The sequence below is a fragment of the Oryzias melastigma genome, linkage group LG23 (assembly GCF_002922805.2).
Source record: "Oryzias melastigma strain HK-1 linkage group LG23, ASM292280v2, whole genome shotgun sequence".
NCBI lineage: Eukaryota > Metazoa > Chordata > Actinopteri > Beloniformes > Adrianichthyidae > Oryzias > Oryzias melastigma.
Window position 1 is genome coordinate 12,175,908 of NC_050534.1, and position 14,654 is coordinate 12,190,561.

At 36.5% G+C, this 14,654-nt stretch overlaps 1 protein-coding gene across 11 annotated transcripts in view; it reads right to left on the bottom strand.

Moving 5' to 3' along the window:
* LOC112158504 (ELKS/Rab6-interacting/CAST family member 1) overlaps nt 1-14,654 on the bottom strand; it is a 129,034-nt gene that overhangs the window by 53,500 nt on the left and 60,880 nt on the right. For all 11 annotated transcript variants that reach the window (XR_002921326.2, XR_002921328.2, XR_002921329.2 and 8 more), the window contains 3 exons: nt 11,534-11,669; nt 7,348-7,479; nt 548-708 (listed from right to left, as the gene is read on the bottom strand). Coding sequence is in view for 7 of the 11 variants with exons in the window: in XM_024291937.2 (XP_024147705.1) it covers nt 548-708; nt 7,348-7,479; nt 11,534-11,669 (429 nt within the window). In the remaining 4 variants the exon portion in view is untranslated. The remainder of the gene's footprint in view (nt 1-547; nt 709-7,347; nt 7,480-11,533; nt 11,670-14,654) is intronic.

Genomic DNA, 14,654 nt, shown 5'->3' on the forward strand with positions numbered 1-14,654 from the left:
AAGTTATTTAAAATCTAGTTTAATAATTTCAAGCTTATATGCTTCGTTTTTGAAGAATTATATTATTAAAAATGATTACATGCAAAATATGACTTTCAGTTAACAGTTTTAAACTGTATATTTGCTTTTTGGTATTTTTTTAAACCAATTATTATGTATTTATGTAGCAGTTAGAAATGATTGCTCATACAAAATGAATAAAAATGTGACAATTCCAAAGGAAAATCAAAATAAAGACATTAAAATATCTAAATTTAAATATGGTTTGTAAAATACCTGTTTGAACATCTTTAATAATAGAATTTGTGCAAATAAAACAATTGAAAATAAATAAGTTGCATTGTAAAGTTGTAAGTAAAGAACCAAAAATCAACTAAAAAATAGAATAAATTAATAAATATATTTTCATAAGACTGAAGAAGTTTATTTTAGTGGAAAACACACTTTTTTCATATATTTTTGTCCTTAAAGAGTGTGTATTCTCAATGCAGATGGTTAATCTTAAAAACACATTACCATCAGGAGAATTAAGTTTTTCTGTTCTTACTTCATCTCTAGAACCTCCTCCAGGTGCTTCCGCCTCTCGGCTCTCAAGGCAGTCAGATGACCTTCCTTCTCGGCCAGAGAGAGCTGAGTTGACGACAGCTTGGCTTTCATCACCTCCAGCTCTTGCTTAACCTTCTCCATGGCAACCAGCAGATCCTCCACCTGACCCATGCACACAAACATAAATGTCACAAAATGCCTTTTTTCCCCCCCTTTCTGCCCTCTGATGACAACTGTACCTTGACCTGTGAGTGCATCGTCTCTTTACTGCTCCTCAAACATTTAAAGAAAATCTCTGCGTGTCATTTTTCCTTCTCCTTGTTTTTCTTTATGCTTTTTCTCCATTTTTCCTCTGATGCATATTTTGTCTGAGTCCCCGTCTCTCAATGCCTATAGATCACAGTGTCATTTTAATGTGTCTGAGGTCAGTGTGTACCGTATTTCTCTGTGTGTGACAGCAATCTGGCCAACACTCACGCATATTTAAGTCAAGCAGTTTTTTCTAAATGTACAAGACGTCAGCTTACATAAAAAGTAAAAACTCTCGACTCTGAAAGTGGATGTTGTTATATCAACGGGAGTTAAAACCGTTTGTGAATATTTCCTTTCTTGATATTGGAATGAATGAATTAAACTCTGAATTAAAAAGGAAATGTTTATTTCACTTAAACTAAATTAATTAATTTACTGTAATTTATTTGGGACAAAATTAGGCTGCCAAATACAAGCAGTTTACAGACCATACCAAACAAAAATACAGTTTTATAAGGTTACTTTTGTTTTTACCTCATGGCTTATGTTTTCTACATGGTTTTGGTTTATTTGGACAAAATTATTTTTTTTCACATCCTTTTAATGCAGAGACACCAAATAGTCCAGATCCCATCCAATCCTTAGTTAGAACATCACATCAGTCAAAGTTGTCTTAAAAATTAAAGATCCTCAAGAAAACCTGATGCAATCCAGAACAGAAATACATCTGTAAGTTCACACTGGAGCAATGTCTTGATAAAGAAATGTGACGCAACAAAAGACAAAAGGGGTCCAAACACAATATTGAAGTAAGTTTCCATAACAACACCTTGTTATGTTATTTAAAGACATAAAAATGAAATATTTTTTGGTCCAATAAAATAGATACATGTTAAAACAGTGGTCTCTGATTCTGGAGATTTTCCCCCTGTAAAAGTTTCAGAGTAAGCTTCAACTGAGATAGCATGTACAAAAATAATCAAAAATCCAGTTGTATGATTTATTTTGAAAACTTTATTTGTATAAATATTTGTATTTAACTTGGATCATTTTGTGTTTTGATAAGTGAGATAAACCCAACATTATTTAACATGGAATTAAAACTGCTGGTGTAGCAAGTTGGTGCAAATAATGTCCTTTTCTTTCATGTTTTATCCAATTAACCCTTTTTTATTACTATTCTTTCGATGGGTTCACTTGTATAATTTTATATTCATTTTCAAAGGAATGATTGTTAGACTGTAGACTACTTTGTTTTCAATTATGGTTTATATGAAGATATGAAATGGTCAATATGCTGATATGAAATAATAGGAATGTCAGACTATTCTGCATCCTGATTGGCTGTTGACCTTGTCAATCAATCTTCTACATGTTGTGTCTCATTTATAGAATGAGTTCAGTTTGACAAATTTACATAAATCTTCAATCACTAGCAGATTGATGTTTTTATTTTATCGTACTGGACTCATTTTTCTATGGTTTGAGAGCTAAAATAAGAGAGGAAAGTATAGAGTAAAATTTCTACCGAGACTAATCCAAGAGCATAAGTCATAATCCATGCACGCAAGAAAAATTCCACAGGCTGAGGACAGTCTCCATTCACCTCTACTCCTGCGATGAACGCAGGTTTCACCAGCGCACAAGAGTAGAGGAGCGGGCGTGGAGACTGTCCTGCGCCCGTGGAACGTTCCTTACGTGCGTGGAGTTTGATAAATGCTCGAGGGAGACTTTTGGCGGAAAAATAACGCCATAGGAAAGTCTGAGAAAAGTGTTATCGTGTTATTTTTAGAGCGTAACTCTTACGATAAGCGAGAGAATACTGTACTAACAAACTATACCTGTTGAATATCATAACACTATAACTTTACATTTGTCTGCACTAACCTCTTAAATGGTGAAACTGTGACACATTTTTCCATACGAAATACTTTATTATTGTTTCAGTAAAACTTAACAAGAACTTCATTCTTTTTTTTTTTACTTTCAGCTACAAATCTTAATTCTGTGAACTGCATGAATGACTCGAGTTGTTTTCATGCTACTGTAGTTACACGCTTCATTAATGAGTAAAAGAAAACATTTTGGAAAATGGTACGTCTGTGTGGAACAGTGAGTGTTTCTCTGTATCCACACTTTAACCAATCCAACATCTCCACCAAGATTTTACGCTGCTGACCTGAACATTTCCATTTTACAGCCTTCAATATAGCAGCAATTGAAAATACCTCCTCTTTGCAAAGAGGCTGCATCCCTCCCTTTTCTCAGCTGTTATCTTATAAATAATGTCATGCATAAACATGAAACAATGGGGGTGATGAGATATTTAAAAGAAACACAAAATGACGATAGGAAAGAAATGAACAGCATCGGTCCAACTTTCTTCCAAATAAATCATGGTGCATTAAGAGCAGACTAATGTAAATCTATCCAGCTGTTCTTAAAAAATAAAATTGTTATTGAACAGGATAAGAAAAAAGAAGAAATAAAAGGGGGAAGACATGTCATGATTCTTTGTTACCTTTGACCACCTAAAGCCGCTTGTGCTGAGCTCATGAATTGGAATGTGAGACAGCTGCATATAAAGTGACAGAAAAGAAGAGAAGAAATTGTGGTTACAGTGAGGAGGAGGGATGGAGATGGATTTAGGGATAAAAGAGGGATAAAAGAATAAGTTAAAGTTAGGGAGGAGCAGAGAAGGGAGGACAAAGAGGACATAACCAAAAGTTGGAGGGAAAAAGGTGACTTTGCGGTAAAGATGAATGCAAAGCAGAGGAAAAAAAAAAAAAAAACAAGATATGAGATATGATTAAATATTAAAGGAGGGAAGCAACAGTACAAAGCACATCTGAGAGATAACCAGATCCAGGAAAATGCAGGCAAAGCACAAAATACTAAGCAGTAAAAACGACAAGCAGCAAGAAAAATACAGCTCAGATAAGGAAGAAGGGAAGACTAGAAGATGAGGGAGGTGGAGAAAGAGGTGAGTGGAGCAGGTGAAGGAACGGAGGGATGTAAGGAATGAGTCTACAGTGTTTGTGTTTACAATAGTTTAAAACTTTAGGATTAGGAAAGAATAAAAGAAAGAGTCCTGATCTCATTAGGTAACAGAAAACTGCTGAGACAAACGTCGCTTTTCAGTTCGCGACAGATGGAGTGTGTCATAGCGTTGTATTAATGCTCTGTCGCGCACACACACACACCTTCACCAGTCCACAAACAGCAGCGCCTAACGCCTGAAAGGCGACGATTTTCATGTAGTTCTGGCCACTTGTTTTTGACAGACAGCTCCTCACGCTCCAATTTAAACCGCACAACTGCACACGCTTGCCTTCTACATGCACATAAAACCCTTCACCAATTGGGAGCCAAGTTTGGCTGCATCTGCATATGTGTGCCCATGCACAGACCGGCCTCATTAAAGGAGAAAACTGCATCCCTCTGCCAGCGTTTTATAAATTATTATGTGAAAGGTTAATTGCAGTGACGCATTTCTAAAAAAGAAGGAAAAATATATTTATTTACTATTTCTTTGTGGCCACTTTTTCCAGATTAAAAAGTAAAATGCCAGTCTGCTAAATGTAATATTGCGTAGCGTCTTCGTGGCATTTAAATAGCATTTAGCACCTCTTTCTGTCTTTTTTTTATATGGGTTTGGAAGACTGTGTTTGTGTGGTTTGTTGTCCTGTCTTCAAGTTAGTGATGGTAGAGGTGGAAGTGCACAGAGTTTGGCTGCCATCTCCACTTACACCCAGAGGTTTCATCTCCTTCCCTCTAAACTGAAGTGTTTTTGAGCGCAGATGCTTTCCAGGACCCTGTCCTGGCCAAAATGCGCTCAGGTCTCTCTAATTAAAGCTGCCACTTGTAGTAGTTTGTTGTGCATTTCTCTGCTGTCAAGTCATATCAACTGTGACAGCATAAAAAAAATCAACGTATACAATAGAAATCGCAATAAAGTCTTATTTTTTTATTATAAAACTGTTCAAATCTTAATAAATCTTACTTCCTGTATTGTGGAAATACAACCAAAGAACTTTCATTCAAACTGGAAGGAAGACGCTTTTTTTGAATTTGGCAGTAAAAATAAGCGAGCTGAACTTTTTATTGGTAAAAACAATTAAAAGACACAAGGTAATGACAAAAAAAAAGACTTCAGATCACAATTTGATAGTTTTTCTATATAGCTTATTTTCCACGACCTCACCTTTCTTGATGTTTTCTTTTTACAATATTTGTTGTAGTATTTCTTAAAGCGTTTTTACCGTAGAACTTTTAAGGTTTTATTCCTCATAGGATCATACTATATATTTGGATCGTACTGAAGACTCAAATGAAGGTTTGAGCTGAATGGTAAAATCACAGAATTACATTTTTGAGAATAGATTCTTCTAACTGCTCCATCATCTTAAACAAGTGAAAACTAGAGATGCTTGGTTATAACCTCATTCTTAAATGTAAAAATAACATTTTGTTTTTTTGCAAAAAGCTGGCTAAAATACTCGTATCTTGGTGACCAGAATATAATCACTAAGACGCTTCTTGGGGTTAAATTTAGAGCTCTAAAAGAAGTCTTGAGTTTTTCTAACAGTCATCCAGTCACGTTCTTTTACTGAATGATACATGTATCTTTCTAAGCTAAAAAACTTGATAATTAACCAAATTGTCTTAGCTGGCTGAGAGGTTATTCTTGTTTGGAAGTAAAAAATGTTTCATAAAACCATAAAAAAAACAGGCCCATACCACTATTCCTCCTCCATCTGAAGCCATCCAACAAAGACTAGGACTTTTGCCTCAGTCATATGCATACTTTGACTCATACAGGTTTTATGAGTTTTGGGTTGGCAAGCCTATAGAGCAGGGGTGTCAAACTCAATCACACAAAGTGCCAAAATCCAAATCACACTTTAGGTCGCGACCCGAACAGGATAAACATGTATTGAACACACTAAAACTACATTTTTAAAACTTTAAAACTGTAACTTTTTAACATAATTATGAACTATATATATAGCACTACCTGAATTAATTCTAGTGTGAATGGGGTAAGCTGAATTTGGCCGCTGAAGATGGTGAAATTGATGGTTAAAAACGCTGAAGTTGATAGCTAGTTAAAATATTAGCTAAATGCCAAATTATCCTAAAAAAGACTTAGGTTAGCCAAAACAGCTAGCTGAAAAAATAGCTTAACTTCAAAATATCCTAAAAAACAGAAAAAAAATCTTAAATTAGCCAAAACAGCTAGCGTGTAAATATTCATCCAACTCCAAAACAGCCTATAAAAATTTAAAAATTAAAGCATAAATTAGCCAAAACAGCTATCATGTAGCTGAAATATCCGCTAAACTTCAAAATATCCTAAAAACTGAAAAAAGCTTAAATTAGCCAAAACAGCTAGCAAGTAAATATTAGTCCAACTCAAAAACTGCCTATAAAAACTTAAAAAGAAAAGCCTCAATTAGCCAAAACAGCTAGCATGTAGTTGAAATATCTGCTAAACTCCAAAATAGCAACAAAAAACTCTCCAATTTTTAAAACTTTAAAACCATAACTTTTTAAAATATTTATGAATAATAAAAAGGCAGAAATATTATTTCAGAATAAATCAACTTAAACATTAAATAACTTTCAATATTTTACTCTCCATAAAAAATATATTTTGTCAAAATTATATAAGATAGGAATGAGCGCAAGATAACATCGGGCCATTGATAACAATAAAGTAAAATTATCTGGAGGGCCGGATCCGGCCCTCGGGCCTTGACTTGTGCTTGACACGTGCTATAGAGGGTCGTGGCTACAACTTACATGTCAGTAGAACAGTAAAAATGAAACATTTACAACTACATTTGTCTTTTTTTAGTAAATAGCATCCCAATAAAGAATCAGAATGTTAAGGCAGTTTTGTCCAGTCGTTATACCAGCAGACTATGTCGGCATGGTACAGCTTTAGCCCTTAGCTCACGCACTTTTCCTCCCGCTTGTCAAATCCCATTCAGACACAGGGGAACATTTCCCATCTCTATGGACTAGTTAAGTCACTGGCGCATGGGGGAGCAACACACAAACACACTCCCAGTGGTCTGAGGTTGAATCCGCCAGGCCCTTCCCATCTGAGCCTCCCTATGAGCTTTCCTGCTGTCCCTGTAGATCAAACATATTAACTAGTCGGCATAAAGTATATTTTAAAAAACTGTTTGTGTATTGCAGGCTGTGGCAGACAAAATGCAAGTTGTTCTTTAAATAGTTGTATATTTACCTCAAGTCTAAATGAAGACTGACTGGGCAAACACACGGAACCGCACCTGAATGAGCTCATTTGGCAGCAGTTATGTGTGCGCTGCTTCTGCCACTCGCCACTTTTGGCGTAGTGACGTTTCGCGGTGTCTCTTTGTTGCCTTCGAAAATGTTTGCTTGGATGCATTCAAAGGTATTAAAACAAACAAAAGGGCTGAGCTGGAGGAAAAGTTTAGGATCAAACCAGTTGGAAGGGAAAGATTCTTCTTCAAATTCTTACATTTTTAATGTATGAGTCCTTTAAAGATTCACTACCTGTTTCTCGGCCTGTGTGCGCGCCTGCTCCTCCTGGGCCAACACCACCTCCCTTTCAGCAGTGATCTGAACGCTCTCCCTCAGCGCCTCCTCCAACTCTTCAATCCGGTCTTCCTTATGACGGAGGGAGTCCTGCAATCACAGGAGAATCATTGTTGTGTTGTCCTTTTCAATCTTGTGGATAAAACCAAGATTTAAAAAAAATATTTTATCATCCACAAACAGCAATTGACCTTAAAATATGGTCTAGAAAGAGTTCTCAAAATCTACCACCTTGCTTGTTTTCCAGCAATCCCTGAGTACCCGGAACAAGGAATTTTAATCCCATTTGACTCGACACATCTAATCCAGGTAATCTATAGAGAGCAGAGCAGGAAGACAAGCATGCTTGTAGATCCTAAGAACCAGGCTTAAGAGGCCCTGCTCTGAAACTATCACAACCTTTTACCAAAGTCTTGATTTAACCAATTATCTACAGACTTACTGACTTGATTTAAGTGCTCTATTTTTACCCACACAACTTGCTTATGGTCTTTAACAAAATCAGCAGTTACCGGCAGCTGCAAGTACCCCACCCCACTGCAGAACTGCCAAATCAATGCAAGTATTTTTACTTTTTTTGACCACTGGGAGGTAATTTGGTTAGTAGGTGGTCCTAAAGTGTGTCCATGAACACATTTCTATGTGAAAAAAGAAGGTGGTCATTTCCCGTCCGGGGCCAACTCCGAATGTGGTCCCAGTGATTGGATCTCAAAGTATCCGAAATGTGTCCTGGGTGCACTCACATCTGCCGTTAGATCTGTCCAACCGCTCAATTCACCCAAGATAAATGTTCAAGCTGGGCCAGATGGAAACAGGAGCCAACATGTAGCTTTAACAGCTGGATGTTATTTGATTAGGAAGACATCTTACAGTTAAAGGGGTTTCCTCTGTTCTTTCAGAACCTTTTCTGTGTGTAAACGCTAAAATCAACCACAACAAAGGGAGCTGGTCTCAGAAGGTGGGCAGCAATCTGGAATGGATCAGATTTTTGCTCCATTACTTTATTTGTATGCTTGCTTAGTGACTGAATATCCGACAGATTAGAACAGGCAGTTATAATCAGTTTTTTTGTGCTGACAAAATTCGTTTTAGTCCTTTTTGGCCTCAATGCTTACACCAGCTTTCTTAAAGCACCTGGTGGACACAGGTGCAAGAGGTGCACGTACAGACTAAAGATGCAATCTGAATGGAAATCCCAAGTAATCTGCACCGAAGTTAGCTTTCATTTAGACTAAAGCTGTCAAGCGTGACCATACATTTTAAGAGTTTAAAAATATGCTAAACAGAAGAAAATATAGTGTTTTATTTTTTTATACATCTACCTTCAGTTCCCAAGTTTCTTACAAATTACTTCAAAATAGGCTCATCAATCAAAATGTTGGAGAAATTGTTATAATTTTGATGTTGCGTAAAAAAGTAAATAAATTCCAATAGTGATGACATTAATTCTGAGGGAACAAAAGTAGGAGCCAAAAGTGAGATTGATTTAACACCTGCAGAATATTAATATTCATTTACTTAATCAAAGTCTTTTGTCTAAATCAACTTTACAAATGCAACAATGTGTGCTTCATTTATTTACGTTTGTTTTTACTCGATCCATCCAACCCAGCCTGAGGCTCCGGAGCCACATGGGGCTCTTTTACCCCACCATTGTGGGTCTTTGGTTAAAGAAAAATAACAAGGTTTTAATTTCAAAAAGTAGCTGTAATGTAAGATGTAAAGGAAACCAACTCATCTACAAACAGCTGAAGTATAGAATGCATCACTTTGTAAGGCTTCTGACTGCAGTACCCATAATTCTCCAATAATTTATCAACTGGTGCAGCTTTTAGTTGATCAAAATTAACACATTTAAACAGATTTTTGAGTACCGTTTACCTCAGAAAAGATGCACCATACTTAAGGCACACTATATTATAAAGTGGACTTTGTTTTTTTGAACAAATTCATTTTTTTAGAATATGGTCCAAAAATATGGTAAAGGTCATTCAATTAGCTCAAATTAACTTTAGTTTCTTAAGCCTTGTTTCCACCTAGCGGTTCAGTCCAGTACGGTAAGACGTGGTACGGTCCAGTTAATTCTAGTGAGCGTTTCCACTCTGTCAGGATTCGATATGGCGATATGGTGACATGGCGATTTTGCAATTGCTAATACTTGTGTTCATTTAAAATGCTGACAAGATGATATTTAACTATTTATTCAGTGTCTTACTTTTGTTTTTTTCCATCTAAACCCCGACCACTAGTTGGCAGCACACTGTACTTTCAGCAGCTCCACACCGCACCAGAACAAGAAGATCTCGCGAGAACCAGCTTGTGTTAAATGTTCAGTCTCGTTGGTTCAGTCACCCTATTGTTTTTTGTTGGCAAGAGACTCTTTAAAAAAGAAAAAAGAAAAATAGTTCTGGTGCAGTCTTGGGATATATCGCATCGTAAGCTGCGTACCCCAATACATATTGGATTGCCAGACTCTTGGCAATAGACAGCCCTAGAAACCAGGCTTAAGAATTGCACATTTATGGCTGATATGCCCATCATAATGGTAAATTAAGCTGTTTTTTTTAATAATTGGTGACATAACACTACCTATGACAACATTTGCTGTTTTGAGATTATCTGAATTGACATACGGTGTCTTTTATTTTGAAAGGAAGTCGTGAATATTTGTCAAAAGTTACACTTTATATTAGAAAAAAAATCGATTTTCTCTTTATTTATGGCCAAAACATTAGTTAATTTATCATATTAGTAACAATAATAAATACAAAGCAGGATCTTATTTTTCTAAAGGATAAAGTGAGACTTTGTGGCTCCTAAAGGTTTGAAGGTTGCAGACCCCTGATCTAACTCAATATGTGGTTTACTGAAATATTGGATCCAGAAAAATACTTTTCCCAAAGCTTTTCTTTAACTCTAAAAAAGTCTAATGAATCACTACATTTTCCTTGTTATGGAGTTCATCTTGGAGGAGCTTGATCTCCATTTAAAAGCAATTTCAATGGTTGTAATCTGCTTTGGTAATCTTGAGACTTTCTTCTTTAGCATCTTTTTCCTCCTTCAATCTGAAAAGCATTGAGCGATCCCAGACAGTCAGATCTCTTTCTGCCTCAGAGGAGCCTGATCACACACAGAGTTCAATGACACTAATATATAAGGCTCTCATTAAAAGAGCCATGTTTCTTTTCTCGAGACTGACTTTTCTAGTTACACTGAAGATGAATGAATGACTGCTGGGGTGGGAGGCTGAATCCACAATGAGCCGACATGACTCTGTGTCTCACTATGCAGACTGAGACTGAGTAAACGGTTTCAAGCTTTATATTGAATTATTTCATGGTTTTATTTTCGCATTCCACACACAGCCTCCAGTACTGTTTAGTTACTGTACGCTTAGCATTAGCAATGCGGTTGATCCGTCTGAGTGACTCATGTCAGCTCATCTCCCAACCGCACTCCTACACGACAATGACAGCTTTTCAACTCTTTAAACCCAACACCAATCTTAGTTAAAGAGTGCATGAGCTCATTTGCACCAAAACACTCAGACGGTTTTCATCTGGATATAATCAGAGGCCACTGAGGTTAACGATTACTGGAAGAGGAGGGAGGAGAAGACACCATCAAAAGAAGAATTTAAAGAGATTAAAGGTAAAATGTCAATTTAAAAAGAAAAATATTGACATAAAACTATATAGAAATCTTAACTTTCAGTAAGTTCAGCACATAAACGTCTTCCTGAAGAGGTAACTTGATCCACACAATTAAAAAAAAAAAACACTCCCAGACCACAGGAAGCATTTTAGAACCCAACAGCATTCATTTCATAGTTTTGTTTGTGAGTCTCTTTCTTCTTCTGTAATCTCCACTCTCCATTTTCCTCATCTCTTCTCGTCTCTCCATCTTCTATCTGCTCTCTATGCCAATTATCCACCCCGGCCACCCCACTAACACACTCCCAGCTGAGAGCTGCTGTGCGTGTGAAAGAAAGTGTGTTTGACATTGCCTCGGGCTGCTCTGTATCACGTTATGACATGGGCTACAGTGCTGTTAAATTCGACATTATTCAAAGGACATGGAGAGAAACTTTTTCACAAACTTTCCAAAGCTTCCTGCCCTCCTCCTCCTCCTCCCTCCTCGGTACCTTAAACTGCTGGGAGCTCTCGTTCAGATTGTCCTCTCTCTTCTTGGCCTCCTCCATTAATTGCGCATTTCTGCTTTTTTCCAGCTGCTCCTTGTGCTTCATGCTGGCCACTCTCTTTGACTGGTCCTTCATTTGTCTGCACAAAAACAAGATTTTGCAAAGGGTTTGATTAGCTACAAACAGAAAAATGTGAACATCCAGCTGTTAATGAGGTAATGGCATGAATTAGAGGGGGAAAAAAGAGTGAACAAGAGTAAGAAATGCCAATCTCAACAAATATTTTACTTGTTAAAGTAGGTCAGGGATAAAAAAAACAGTTTTTAAGTAATAAAACAACAGATTTAATAATAAAAAATATTACTAAATGACTTTTTTATCTGTCTTTAATCCACCGTTTCATTTTTTGGCACCTCATTTTCATCTAATTTTTATATAGACAGTCAACAATGCTATAAAAATGCTTTCAAAATTAGTCTCAACAATCAAACTTGTAAAAAGTAAATTACTGAACATGCGTCTTCCATTACTTTGCATTGAAGAAACCCATCAAATAAAAAGCAGAATTGTCTTATTCCACAAAGAAAATATGTTTCTGCTTTGCTCTTGATTTGACATCACAGGGAGAAATATTAGGAAAAAAAAGTAATTGTCCAACTTTGTAAACACATACTGAATTAGTCAGTGTTTAGAAAGAAACTGCAAATGACATTTAATAAGCAAAGTTAAACCTCCTGTGAAACAACGCCACAGCATTATGATGATCCAGCAAAAAAATTCTGTGCAACTCGGTGCTGCATTTCCATTCCCCCGGGTTGATGTAACGTCAAAACCAGTTAAAGAATTCAAGGAAAAGCTATGAATCAATGACAAGACGACATATTCGCTTTCTACATGGATAGAAGCATGAGGGTCTTTTCACAGAAGGATTACTGGGTGTCGGGAAGCGAGGTTTAAATCATCATATGGGGAACGAAGGAGATGGGGATCAGCAGTAGAAGAGGGAAGGATAGTGAGCGACGGATTCCTCATGGGGGAAGCTTGGTTGGTTGGATGGAGAAAGAGTTTAATCCCTCCTAAAGCTGTCTGGAATCCATTGTGACTCTGTCACAAAACTATCAACTATCATAGCAGCTTGGCCTGATCAGAACTTCTCGCTCTTCTCATTCTGCAGACATTACTACGAGAACACAAGCTAATGCTGGTGAGGCTCAACAACTCCACCGGATCACGATAAAGATGATAGATAAGTCAAACTCAGAGGCTATAAATTAGGGGTGTGTGTTGGCAAGAGCCTGACGAAACGATACATGAATCACGATACGATACATTTCATGATACATGTATCACAATACAATACGTATGCCAATTTATCCCAAGACAGTATCAAAAAAATGTATTTTATTACATTTTAAAGAGTATATAGAGAATAGAAATAACTCTGATTTACATTAATACACGTATCACATTAATAAAATGGTAAAAGCACAGAAATCTGTGTTTTATATTGTACCAGTAACAAAGATGACAGATAAGTCAAACATAGAGACTATAAATCATGCAGTGTGTGTTGAAAAGATACTGGCGATACAATACATATCACGATATATATACCACGATATGATACATATAGTGTTATCTCCCAAGACTGTGCATTAATACACCAATCACATTAATAAAGTGGTAAAAAGCACAGATATCTGTGTTTTATTATGTACCAGTAGTAACTTGGGACAGAGTTTCAGTACCTAAACCAGGCATGTTACAGATTGGGTAGCAGTTACAGATTGGGTAGCAACTATGACCGAACATTCAACTCAAGATGGTTCTTGTGAGATCTTGTTGTTTTGGTGCGGTGTAGAGCTAGAAGTTGGAGGTTTAAGTGGAAAACAAAACTAAGACGCTGAACTAATTTAATTTAAATAATAAATCAAATATCGTGTTGGCAGCATTAAATCAATACAACTATCATGAAATCAAGTATCCCAATATTTCACTGAATCGGTATTTTCCTACACTCCTAGTATAAATGTAAGCCTGTGTGCATGTTTAAAGGCAAAAGCTAAACTGACTTGCTATCATGTGTTTTTTTTCTTTAAAGTCTCACTCCGATTATCGTATTTTTAAAGCGTTCCCAGTGGTCTTTAATTACAATCGTGTGGTTATAGCCAAAAACCTTTTCTAGGATATAGTTTCTATAGAGTGGATGTACTCATTTAGAAATTTGCCTCTGAGTTGTGACTGTTGACGCGAAGCAACCATCTTTTGGATCAGGGTCCTCAAACAAAATTTCCCTTGGGGCCACTGAAGGCAGAGTCTGGCTGAGGCTGGGTCGTATGGAGTTCCGTTTACGCCAAAAATATGTTTTTGCATCCACTGTCTATATCTTTGATCCATTGTCTATGTCAACTGAACAAGTTTATTGAACATTTGTTCATGTCTTTGTACTACTAAGCAATATCTTCAGTGTGTGAAGATAGCAACTTTTGCTAAGGACTTTTCTGACGACCAGATCCAACGACAAAAGCAAATGTAAAGTTTAAACATAAAGCAAGATGAAACATCACAACGCAAATACAAAGCTATCAAAGAAGTCATGACATGCAGGAGATATTGCTTAATAGACATTGAACTTTCATATCAAGGCGGGGACTACAAAATATCGACTTGGAGGCCGCAAATGGCCCGCGGGCCGCCAGTTTGAGACCCTTGTTTTAGATGCTCTCCCGCTAGCCTTCCAAAAACAAGACGTACATGGATCTATTCTTCTGCAAGCACAAATGTAATCTTTTTCAGATGGAATTTGAATAAAGAAATACTTAAAAAGGCAATTCTAAGCTTAATTTGTCTATATTTATGCCCTCCGTCATCAGAAAAATGCCAAAAGAACATCTTAAAAACACCAAAAACACAATTTTCTTCAGAGTGGGTCTTTCAGTGCATATTTGTAATATGAAAATGCAAATAAAAGTGTTATTTTCCGTTATATTTTTCCCTTACAGGCTTTAACATAAAAGGCAAACTGTATCTTTATAACAAAAATTGTGGTTTCAAAATAAAAGATATGCGATACTCAAGAGTCAGATTTGTTTCAAAGTAAATTACCATTAAAAAACGATCTTAA